At 34.5% G+C, this 12493-nt stretch overlaps 1 protein-coding gene across 7 annotated transcripts in view; it reads left to right on the plus strand.

The window, feature by feature from the left end:
- LOC576722 (C2 domain-containing protein 5) overlaps positions 1 to 12493 on the plus strand; it is a 35026-nt gene that overhangs the window by 19558 nt on the left and 2975 nt on the right. For 4 of the 7 annotated variants that reach the window (XM_030982823.1, XM_030982824.1, XM_030982825.1 and 1 more), the window contains 12 exons: positions 1272 to 1346; positions 1722 to 1784; positions 2956 to 3057; positions 4346 to 4447; positions 5148 to 5208; positions 6015 to 6076; positions 7285 to 7371; positions 7837 to 7926; positions 9015 to 9084; positions 10370 to 10456; positions 11469 to 11524; positions 12046 to 12171. In XM_030982823.1, coding sequence (XP_030838683.1) covers positions 1272 to 1346; positions 1722 to 1784; positions 2956 to 3057; positions 4346 to 4447; positions 5148 to 5208; positions 6015 to 6076; positions 7285 to 7371; positions 7837 to 7926; positions 9015 to 9084; positions 10370 to 10456; positions 11469 to 11524; positions 12046 to 12171 — 981 coding nt within the window. Of the gene's footprint in view, positions 1 to 1271; positions 1347 to 1721; positions 1785 to 2955; positions 3058 to 4345; positions 4448 to 5147; positions 5209 to 6014; positions 6077 to 7284; positions 7372 to 7836; positions 7927 to 9014; positions 9085 to 10369; positions 10457 to 11468; positions 11525 to 12045; positions 12172 to 12493 lie in introns of those variants that run through there. The other 3 variants (XM_030982827.1, XM_030982828.1, XM_030982829.1) reach the window with 3 other exon arrangements.

Genomic DNA, 12493 nt, shown 5'->3' on the forward strand with positions numbered 1-12493 from the left:
TGAAAGGAAATTAGGATGAACATGTGGTATTGAGTCTCATATTGTTCTACTTGTACTACGAGGTACATGTGCAAGATGATTTCTGATGAATGTTGATTGATTGATTGATTCTAATTTATTCTATTTCATATCAATTGTTTGCACAATAAAGCACATAGTTGGCAAAGTAAGTTCAAAATTATGAAATGAAACAGGAACCTACTGGAAAGCATAACATGTTTTTTGTAGGTTCCCAAGAATAAATCTAATATGAACATTATTTTCATAAATCATTTTTTTAAAGTGTCTTAATAATCACAGTGAAAATAGATATTATATAACAACATATTTTCATAAACCATTTTAAAGTGTCTAAATAAAAAATCAAAAGGTACGCAAGAACAGAATGACAAAACGGGACTCAAAGGACAGGAAACTGACATAATAAGATATACAGGACATGACAAAACAATTCATAACAGGACAAGATGAAACAGGACATGACAGGACAGGACAAAACAAGACATGACAGGACAGGACAAGACAAAAATACACTACAGAAATTAGAAGAAAAGAGAGAGGGTGAAACAGAGGAGATGTGAGAGGTCTTCCCATATCTTAGAAGTGTAAATATCTAAGAGGAATGCCTTCATACAGCCTTACACTGCCCATGATCATACAATGCATGTATGTACTTCACTGACTGTCTCCCTGCTTTAATAGTAATCTCATACATGTATGTCTATTGGAATAAGATTTTTTTTAATACGGTGCAATTCTCACTATTTTTTTAGTTTTACAAGTGTCTATTTTATGTTGACAGTATTGAAGTTTATAAGCCCGGTTCGGCATATGAATAATTTTTTCACCTCTCTTTTGTTTGATCCTCCACTTGAGGAGGGAAAACAAAAATTTACAGCAGACTTCCTAATATTCCTAGTATTCATCGACTAAAATCAAATAAATGTGACAGAAAGTTTTAGATTGGCTTACCAAATACTGTACCATATATTGACTTAAAAAGGACGACAAAAGAAAATAATAATGATAATGTGTATTAATTTGATTGTAGCAACCACATTGTTATTCATACATTTATGTATCAATCTCTACAGTATCTCTGACTTTGTATAATTTATTTTAACCATTGTATTTTTATTTTTATTTGAAATCCAACCTTGGGTTTTTGTTGCAATAAAGAAATAATAATGAAGATGAAAAAATGTTTTCTGTGAAGTGCATCGCTCTGTGATAGTTATTCTTCCTTTGCCTTCTTTATATTTGGTTTGCAGGTCAAAGGAATGAACTGTCTCTTTGGGCTCAAGGTTCAAGTCACGGTTGGAGAGACATTGCTTGTCGGAACAGCAGTAAGTTATCGATGTTCCCTTTTTTTTTTATTTGAATAAGACAATGATCTCGATAAGTATTCATTACAATTAGGGTGCAGTCAGTAGTATTTGCAATTTGTGTGTGTCAATATTAAATAACTTGCAAACTATAATACTCCCCAGGGAGTGGAGCATCTGTCCTGTTTGGGGATTAGCAGTTGAATGCAATAACCAGGATAATAATAATTACAATGTAAAGTGCTTAAGAATGTAGTACTAAACGCTAGACAAATGTTTCCACAGTGTATTATTGATGTTATTAAGTTCTTTTTGAGATAATGTTGATTTGGGGGTCTTTAGTCAGCAGTGTATATACTTGTACTATTCAAGTTGTGTTCACATTTGTTTTTACAGACTGCAACTGGTGTGTTCCTGTCTGCTCTTCCTCCACCATCAGCTCTAAGACTGTCCAGACAGGTGAGACTGCCTAATGCAAGCTTGTATTCCCATGGTGTATGTGTAAACACAGCCATACATTGTGGTGGCGATGAGTAGATTGTTAGATCAGTAGTATGGCATGTATGAGGAAGGAACCTCGTAACGATACAGTGGATACGCCACCGGACTGTCACAAGGTCCCTGGTTTGAGTCCTGCCGGGGCACTAAATGTCCTTTGACAAGACATTGATCTACACTTGCCACACTCGACCCAGGTCTAGCTTTGCTTGATCTGATACAGGCTTCTCGGCTACTCGACCACTCAGAATCACAAATGGTATTTACAGTTAACAACAAAATCATTAATACCCCTTGTAAATTTGATGTTCTTTGCTTTTTTGTGAAAAATGAAAGCCGTACTGGTGGAATTAGGGCTGTAAGTTTTAACATGTCACGTTCTCACAAAACATAAATTTGAACAATGAATTTTTTGCTTACTTGAAAAAATTACATAACTTGGTAGGGTATGAATAACTTACTTGTTAAAGACACATAGTAGTCAGCTCTCATGAGGAATTCAACACCGTTCAGGTGTTTACCCTATAACAGACGTTGTCAATCACCAGGGGGGTGTTTTACAAAGATCCTAAGTAGAACTTAACTCTAAGTTGGACTTAAAAATTATGGACAGCCATTGGAGTCTTAAAATGAAATATATTCAAAAGCAGAAATTCAAGTATTTTCGACTTTTTATAAATTCCACATCCAGAACATGAAATCTCCTTGATGATAGAAAATATGAATGATTTGAATAAACAATTAATGCCTTTCAAAATAACTTTTACAAAATATTTTCAAAGATGCTAATGGCTTTCCATATTTTTTAAGTCCAACTTAGAGATAAGTTCAACTTAGGATCTTTGTGAAACACTCCCCAGGATTAGCCTTCATTTTTATGACCAACAGGCCTTATGTAATGCTTTGTATTCCCTCATCCATTCCTCCACAAGGTAAAGTCAGTATCTCACTTTTCCCTCACCCGAAGACTCTCCGAGAGACAAAAGGGTATTTCTTGATGGACCTACGGGTTTGCTGTGTGCAGACTTGTAAACACGTTTATTGTATTTCCACCAAGTCTGGTGTCAGCGAATCATGGCCTTCTGCACATGGAAACTGACGACCCACTCCCTTTAATTGTTTTTCTTGACAGGGACCCGTTGGAGCTACAGACAAACGTCTTCAGGCATTCCAGGAGAGGCTTGATAACATTACAGCTAAAAACAAAGAGACGTATGGCCTGCTCGATCTACAGGTATATTGTATAAATCATTAGAATGACCTGGGGGGTGTTTCACCAAGATCCTAAGTTGGACTTAACAATTATGGAAAGCTGTTAGCATCTTTAAAAATATTTTATAAAAGTTATTTTAAAAGGCATAAAATATTGAATCAAATAATTCAAATTTTCTATTATCATGGGAGATTTCATGTTCTTGATGTGGAATTTATGAAAAGTCTATAATACTTGCATTTTTGCTTTTGAAAATATTTTATTTTAATGCTACAAATGGCTCTCCATAATGTTTAAGTCCAACTTTGAGTTATGTTTGACTTAGAATCTTTGTGAAACACCCCCCTGTAGAATAATAATAATCGTAATATTGATGATAATATGGGCAATTCCAAGGTTTGTGAAATCAGAAGGAAAAAAATAGACACATTGTGACATAAAACTTGTATGATTTGTAAATTGTAGCCATTTTTGTAACAAGAATAGTTGTTGATTTGTAAAAATTATGCATTTTGTTGATTGTGATTCAGTTATTTCGCAGCATGAGACGTTCGCGAACCTGAAATGCGAATTTGGCAAACACTTCATGCATCAAAAAGTTACTAATTTAAAATAATTTGTCCCAATATGTGACCAGCAGCATCAGAAGTATACTGGTACATCAATTTGGTGGAGAAGCTACATTAATAGTAAGAATTGTTTAATAGATTATCACAGAATCTTTCAAGGTACATTTCCCTCTCTAATGACTATAGTCAAACTGGTTACAGCACCTACTTTTAGCCTTGACTAGAGTGCCTACAGTATGTAACCTTTTCTTTTCACAGGAAAGCACAGTTGAAGTGGATGGCAAACGTCAATCTGGCGGAAAAGCTAAAACTTAGAATTGTTTAATAGATTATCACAGAATCTTTCAAGGTACAGTTCCCTCTCTAATGACTATCGTCAAACTGGTTACACTTACAGCACCTACTTTTAGCCTTGACTAGAGAGCCTATGTAACCTGGGGGTGTTTCACAAAGATCCTAAGTCTGGCTTAACAATCAAGAAGAGCCATCTATAGCCTTAAAATGAAATGTATTAAAAGAGAAAAAATCAAGTATTTTAGACTTTTTATAAATTCAGTATGAACATGAAATCTCCTTGAAAATAGAAAATGTGAATGATTTGAATCAACATTGTATGCCTTTTGAAATAACTTTACAAAATATTTTCATAGAGGCTAACGGCTTTCCATAATTGTTAGGTCCAACTTAGAGATAAGTTCAACTTATGATCTTTGTGAAATAACCCCTTTATCTTATCGTAGGAAAGCATAGTAGAAGTGGATGGCCTACAACAGAACCATCCCAGTGAAGAGTCTGTTGACCCTCTGTTGGCCTCGGGTCACAGAGAGACGTTCGTCATTGAGGTTAGTATACAGGATTGGATTGTTTTTTTACATGAGGTCTACAGGTAGTTCTCTTCTGCAAATTGTCACTTCTGGTGATTTTCTTCTTCCTGTTTAGCTACTTTCTTGTAGTAACGATATAATATATCAGAAAAAAGAGAATTTGTGGAAAAATAAGTCATTTTTAAGTTTTCAAAATTTTGTCAAATTGAGTTTTATTTAACTTTAAAGTATTCCTTTTGTAGAATCCAAAATACTGTAGTTAATGTAAGTCCTTTAAAATCAGTGATTGAGATTTCTCTGTTTGATGTATTTTAATTAGATTTTCAGTGCCAATCTAAATTGTTATTTGAAGATAAAAATTATTAAAAATCACCAACCCTAAATTCTGTTGTGTGTAATGATTTAGTTATAGCTGCTTTACTAACTTGTGTAGAGATTGTCTGTAAATACATGATCGGTGTGACTGTTATCTGAATATGTATACTGTTAACATGTTAGAGATGTTCATGCATGGGTATATATTATGGTCGTTCGTGAAGCTGGCTACTTGGCGAACACTGAGCCAACGGATATTACGCTCCCGTATGGACGTACGCATAAAGGGACACTAGTACCCACAGGAGCGTAACACCTGTTGGCTCAGTGTGCTGCCCTCTATATACCCAAGCATGAGCAACTTTAACATGGTAAACATGTCTATGGTTTGTCTTTGTTACAGATTGATGACATTGAAGATACTGAATCTGTTATTGAACTCTTTGATCAGGCTTTGCCACAAGGTACAGTTAAGTACAAAATATATACCAGTATTTGGGGGGGGGAAATAGAATATTTGGAAGAAAAAATTTGGGGAGGGGGATTATTTGGAGGGAAAAAAAAGCACATTGAAAAAATATGCTTCTTAGATACTTCTTACATAATAACGAGACCATTGTAGTTTATATTGAAGATGATGATGTTAATAATGATAATAATAATGATAGTAACATTTAAATATCGCTTTATAGATTTAAGATTTAAAATTATGTTATTGGTCCATGGATGCAATTATTACACAGAAATTTTACTTCCAATGGCTTTTTTGACAGTAAAAATACAAATGATTGAAAATAAAATACAAAATGTAACAATAGAAAATGATGTACATAAATATGGATAATTATTTATAATGTGCATGTACCGTGCGTCATAAATTACTTTGCCTCATAATATTTCCTGTCAGTTCCCCCCCCCCCCCCCCTCCCATCACGCTCCATCTGCTTGGACCCGATCCACAGTCTCCAGTTATCCGTTATCCGTTTAATTTATACAATATTTCTGAGCACTGCTCTATTATTACTCCGGCATTGGCCAAGCTACCCAGACAAGGCGCTCTCCAAGATATCTTTGGTATTCATTGATATGAATGTTTGATAGCCATACTGTACATAATCAATTTATTTATGTTCATGTGTATACAATCTGATCTTACTATATCTTGTTAATAGAATCTCGGAGGATTTGTATTTAAATTTAATACTCTTTTCAAACATACAACTTTTTTTTTCATAATACTCTTTGACGTTGATTGTGTTCATTTTAACAGGATTTCATAGTTGCAGTACAGAACTGTTCCCTGGTAATTTTGAACCAACGCAGCACATACAGGTAAGATTTTTTTTTAAGAATAAACCAATTCATAGAATATAAAAGACACCTTTTAATATCTCTGTAGAACTTTATATTTATCATATGATCCCGCCAGCTGATATTCAATGCTGCTGTCATATAGAGCACAATATATACAAAATCTCTCTTTTAACAGTGACAGATATTTCTTCTCTATAATTTTACTCTAATTTGTCAAAAATTGATAAACTATCCACATTTGTTTACATTTTAGAAAAGATATCAATGGGAAATGGTCGTCAGTTTCCATGGGCAGTAGATCATAATTCGCTAACACCAGACTCGGTGGCAATACCATTGGTGGGTGTAAAAGTCTCGCACACAGCAACCCGTGTTCCCATCAGGAAATTCCCCCCCCCCCCCCCCCCAGTCTCTTAGAGAGTCTTCGGTTGAGGAACATCCAAGATAATGACTTTTCCATGTGGGGCGATTGGTTGAAAATGCAGAGGATTACATATATTAAAGGCCTGTTTGTGATAAACCGACAGAAGTCTAATCCCGGTGGTTGATAAACAACTGTTATTGGGTAAACACCCGAATGCGACCATCCAACTGATAGTAGAACCTGTGGCCATCAATACAAGATAGCTACATGTAAGAAGCAAGTCAACTCAAAGCTTAGACATGGCTCCTTTTCTCAGAGATGTACATGTATCAATTTTTTATTTATTTTTTTTTATTTATTTATTTATGCATGTTCACAATTTCACAATTCATTAATATAAGATGACAAATCATTTTCAATTTTACAATACATTTGAATTAACTTCACGTGAAAAAGAATATAACATTGTTTTATCAAAGACAAGTTGCAACTTATATACAGTTTGATGAATGAACACACAAAGGTGATGAAACATAAGCAAATAGAGCTTGAATCGTTACAACACCTTTCCAATGAATGGAACAATCTCTCTTTTGCAGTTGTGGAGAGCACCTCACTAAATAGCTTTAAATCCGATTTGTCAAAATTTCGGTCGTCAAGAAAAGATCAATTTGACCCAGAAGAGTCCTTTGCTTGTCCATGTTCGCCAACTGCTGTATAGCGCCACTAAACATGTGTCCCAATGTGGATTCTTCATCCTAATGTCAACGAGAGGCAAATAAGTTTATAACTTTAAATGCCTACTTCCAAGGTATATTTCCAAGGTAAATGTTTTTTCTTTCTACATGAAATCACTATCCAGACGATCACCATGATGAGACGAGCCTCTCTGACGGATACAAGCGGAACAACAAAGGTTGTGAGTGGCCTTATACAAGACATGATGCAGGTTAGTATTGTTACACTTTTACATGTACATGTAGTACAGGGAAGCCTACTGTTTATAGCAACCACCTGTATAGAAAGAGAGCACCTGTCCATTAAGACTGGAAATCTTTTTCCTTTGGATAATGTTTCTCATTGAAATATGAACATAAGTGATCTGTACATGAAATCCACCTGCTTATTGAGACCGCTTCTCTTAAAGGTACTATGTCCCATGTGCAGGCCAAAAAAATGAAAAGGTTAAATTCCAATGGCATTTGAAAGATAATACTAATTTAGAACCTCCCTCAAAACGAAAGTGCTTGAAAATATCTTTAAGTGGGAAAATAACAAGCATTAGTTGTCGAATCGACTTAGGTGATTGCAATCAGGAAAGAAACATCCATAAATTTGAATATTTTTAATAGTTAACCGTCTGTTGGTGAAACCATGTAAAGAGACTTGATTAACCTTTTTTTCTTTTTAACAGGGAATCTGTTTCAAGCTTCGTAAGCTTACCCCGTGCTGTCTGAGTAAGATGAACATTGAGTTTGCACTGGACGAAGATGAAATCATTCAGGTATGTCTACATGTATATAAATTGATACCACTTGTTGTAAGAGAGAAGTCAGTTGTATTATTACATATGATAACAACAAGCATTTTTTTTAAACTGTTGATGATAATAGTCAAAATTGACAGATTGCCATAAAACACTAATCAACAACAACACAACTGTACTTTCTGCATGCATTTTCTTTCCTGTTTTTTCTCTTCTTTTTAACCCTTTCTTACTTTCTCTTTCACTCTCTCTCTCATTCTTTCACTTTCTGTATTTGTCTTTCTCATTTACTCTCTCTCTTCCCCCTCTCTCTCTCTCTTTTCCCTCTCTGTTTATTTATTTCTCTCATCTATTCCTCTGTATGTCTCTATGCCCCCTCCTCCCTCTCTCTCTCTCTCTCTCTGTCTCTCTCTTTGCATGTCTTGTATTTGAATGTTTCAGTGATATTTTGTCATTTCTGATAGAATCTAAAAAATAGGTCTTTAGAAATGTCATGTAATATGTGAAGCCTGACATCCAAAGCTGTCGTCCTAATGGCGGACTGATAAACATTAATAAGTCAGAATGACTTTGGGTATCTGTTTCCAGGTCATCGTGACTGTGCCATAGACCAGTGATGGCCTGGTGGTAGAGTCGCTTCCCGGCAAGAAGTAAATGGCAGGTTCAAATCCTGCTGATTCTAATTTTTTTCTGACTTGTTTTCAATCACAAAATCGAGCTTGGGATCTTTATCTACTGGGTCCAAGCAACAACAAAATATTTTCTACCAGTCATGTATCTATATAAGTAAATATTGATTTTTCTGTTTTCATTAATTTTAACCCAACGTTGAATCTGGAACTGTATTGATTATAAAAGTTGAGATTAAAAGGAGGCGCGATGGCTCATTGGTAGAGCAGTGGTCTCCTAACCGGGTGGTCCCGGGTTCAAATTCAAGTCCTTTGGTAAGGCATTAATCCTCATTACCAAGTCCCTCGGAAAGGACTTAAAGCCGTCTGTCTCCTGGCTACTGACAAGCATGCACATGTTTTAATAGCAGTCAGTTAAAATAAACATACAATCAAGTATTAGATTTCTTCTCCTTTCATGTTGATATTTTTCTGCAGATTTGGTTAACAGCAGCAGTCGTAGGCATGAAACCGATTGTTGTTGCTCCTGCTATTCCGATTCACAAAGGTAAATGTAGTGGTATGATATACGGTACATGTATGTGTTCAGTGTTTTTCACTATGCACACATTTCAGCTAGATCAAGCCACCTTGTTATCATTTTGATGACTCCAAAACAGAATATGTATGTATACATGGCCAGACCTCGACTTTATCATCAATGCTAATAAATGATTCGAAAACAAATATCAGCGCATAAAGTTAACAACTTAATTGTCCATAACCCTTGTAAATTTGATGTTTTTGGTGTTTTTAGTAACTCAAGAATGAAAAATGTACTGGTTGAATTAGGGCCTTTATTAAATACTTACTTTTAGATGTAAGCTTTAATATGTCACATTCTCAAGAAACATACATCAGGCTAAATCAATTTTTTGATAAACTTTAAAAAATGACAAAACTTGGAAAGAGTATGATTAATTTAGTTGTTAACTGTGAGGTACTAATAATATGTGTGAATTTTAGGATCAGGAGCTCTTAAGAAAAGGTTTTTTGATGAATGAAAATGTGTATTATGTAACATGGGTTGATGCATGTAGTTTGTAGTGTGGTAATTCTGCACTGTCATGTACATGCACACAGACCTACGTGTCTTGAATTTGGATTCATGGCAATATTGATGTCACACTTGGATAGCTAACTAAATGAAGTTGCATGAAAACTGTATGTTGTGCACAAGTAAAGAAGTTTGAAATCAATATATGAATTAAATATCTTTGAATTGGCAATACAAAGTAGAAGTTATCATCATTATTTTCATTTTGAAAAGTGTCAATTCTTTTTCTTCTTTTTTTTTTTCTTTTATTTTGGGGGAGGACATTTTGTAATTGTCATTGATACAGGGTCATTTGATACATAATTATACTTCACTTTGTAACTACTACGAATATGTAAATGAAAAAAACATATAACTGTTCAAATTTGAGGTGACATAGTCCAAGGGGAGTGTTTCACAAAGACTAAGATAGACTTTAAGTTGGCAGGCCGTTCATGCCACTGTTTGCTCTCACCATGATGATCTTTAGATGATATTTTTTCCTTCAATAATGAATGATCAAAAAATAGAAATTCTGTATATTTGTGACCATGATTTGTATGTCCCTTAGAGACCAATGCCAGTAAATAGTGAGAAAAACAGTGGCATGAACGGCCTACCATAGTTAAGTCGAACTTAAAGTCGATCTTAGTCTCTGTGAAACACTCCCCTGGTCTATTCAGTCATTCCTTTTTAAAACTGTACATGAAAGTGTGAATACGGATAGAATTGAAGAGAATATTATTGCCTTCATTAGGACCACTTAAACCCTCTGCTGATTCTGAAATGATGTTTTCAATGGAAGAGGTTTCCGAGACTGCAGGCTCATCACCATCAGCCAAAGGTACTTAAAGCCCCACTGCGCTACTTATAGCTACTTGCGCCCTCTTTATAGCAAACAATGCCTAAACGGTGACCATTGGTCTCCCATGATCCCTTTTTCCTTACGTTTAATTGAGATCTGATTTGATGAGATAACCACCTGTCAGTGACCATGCAGGGAGGTCTAATCCCTAATATGGGATTGGTGATATTGGACAGTTATCAAACCAAATACATGTAGAGTTTGATTTATTGAATTGTCTGATTTTCTATTGTTATTGATGGTGCACATAACATCAGTCTGTGTAATTTATATGATACTTACTTGTGTACTGCTGTGTACACATGTAGATATTTTGTGCAAATCATTTAATAATTGGAATAGGGTAAAGCATTACGGTAAACAAAATTGTCTGTTTCTAGACATGCAGTGACATTTCATGCATGGTTTTGATTGTTTGTGTTTGTTTACTGTGGTGATTTTTTTTCTTTCTTAGTGAAATATTAAATTTGTGTGAAATAACTGCATAGAGAATCGTGATCAGAACGTGATTTCACTCTTTTTTTGATTTTTTTTTTCCTTCCAATTAATATTTTGAGTCCACATAGAATCACAGTGTATTGCATTTTTAGAGAAAAATTGCTCAGGATCTTCATATTTTTTTTTAAAGTCTAGCCCTAAAGTGAATTATTCCAGGAATTTGAGAATAAAATGTCACAAAGAAAATCTTTGTAGTCTGAATGAAATTCTAAAAATATCAGGAGATCTATTTGAACACATAATTTTTTTTTCAAAGGATAGGGGAATACCTCTTTTGACCCTCAGAACTGATGCAAATACCTTATCACTATGAAATTTATCATTAAAAATAACATCACAATGCTTTTTTAACTATTGTTCCGATTCGCCATTGGGTTACTTTACACGTGACTTACATGTAACCGTTGTATACCGGTATGCAAAATACTATGTCTTTTCTTTCAAAGTTGATAATGATCATGGATGTTTTTTATATCAATTCTTCATTCCAAAGCTGGGGCATCTTCTGAGAGTGGGTCAATGCAGTTGGAGAGAAAACTTAAAATAGCGGTAAGAGACAAGTACTTGCAGATGTATTGAGCCATTTGAGAACAAAATGAATTTCATTCATAATAAATAATAAGATCAATATATGTTGTGCAGCTACTAAACAAATATACTCTACTGCGCTATCATGAAAACAAAATTCCTTACAGTGCTACTTTATAGACACTAGCATAATTCATTGTTAGTAGTAGCAGAAGAAGTAGTAGAAGTAGCATTAGCAGTAGTAGTAGTAGTAGTAGTGGTAGTAGTAGTAGAAGTAGCATTAGCAGTAGCAGTAGTAGTAATAGTAGTAGTAGTAGTAGTAGTAGTAGTAGTAGTAGTAGAAGTAGTAGTGTTATTAATAATAGTAATATTGTTATTATTATTATTATTATTATTATTATTATGGTCATCAGCATTATCATCATCCTCATCGTCATCATTATTTTCATTATAATTGTCATCATCATCATCATCATCATCATCATCATCATCATCATATTTATTGTGGATATACATGTCATCATCATCTTTATCATTTTCAGAGTAACAAGGCATGGAGGCCAGAAGTTCTGATCACTCCTCTAGCGATTATCCCCGGGGCTACCATCGAGCGTTACCTGGGCAACTTAAACATCTTCTTTGTGAGAGAAACAACATCAGTCAGAGAGGTAAGCTTATTTGTGCTCCCCCTTCTTACATGTAATTAAAGGTACACTACACTGTATTACAAAGTTTTGGTATGGCGTCATGAATTTGGTTTAAATTAACTTATTGGAAACATATGCGATTTTACAATATTCAATGATCGTTGTCGCGGTTGAAATCGAGCCTAAAGTGATGAAATTGTAAATAATAAAATTTGTATGTGGTATACCTCTCAAGACTGATATTACTTTAGCTTTAAAACAATATTTATTCACTATAATCGATCAAAGTGCTATTCCTGTTTGGAAATTATATATCAGAACTCTGAGATTTTCATGGTCGCAG

Source organism: Strongylocentrotus purpuratus, unplaced genomic scaffold (assembly GCF_000002235.5).
Source record: "Strongylocentrotus purpuratus isolate Spur 01 unplaced genomic scaffold, Spur_5.0 spur5_scaffold_13, whole genome shotgun sequence".
In the NCBI taxonomy this organism is placed as follows: Eukaryota; Metazoa; Echinodermata; class Echinoidea; order Camarodonta; family Strongylocentrotidae; genus Strongylocentrotus; species Strongylocentrotus purpuratus.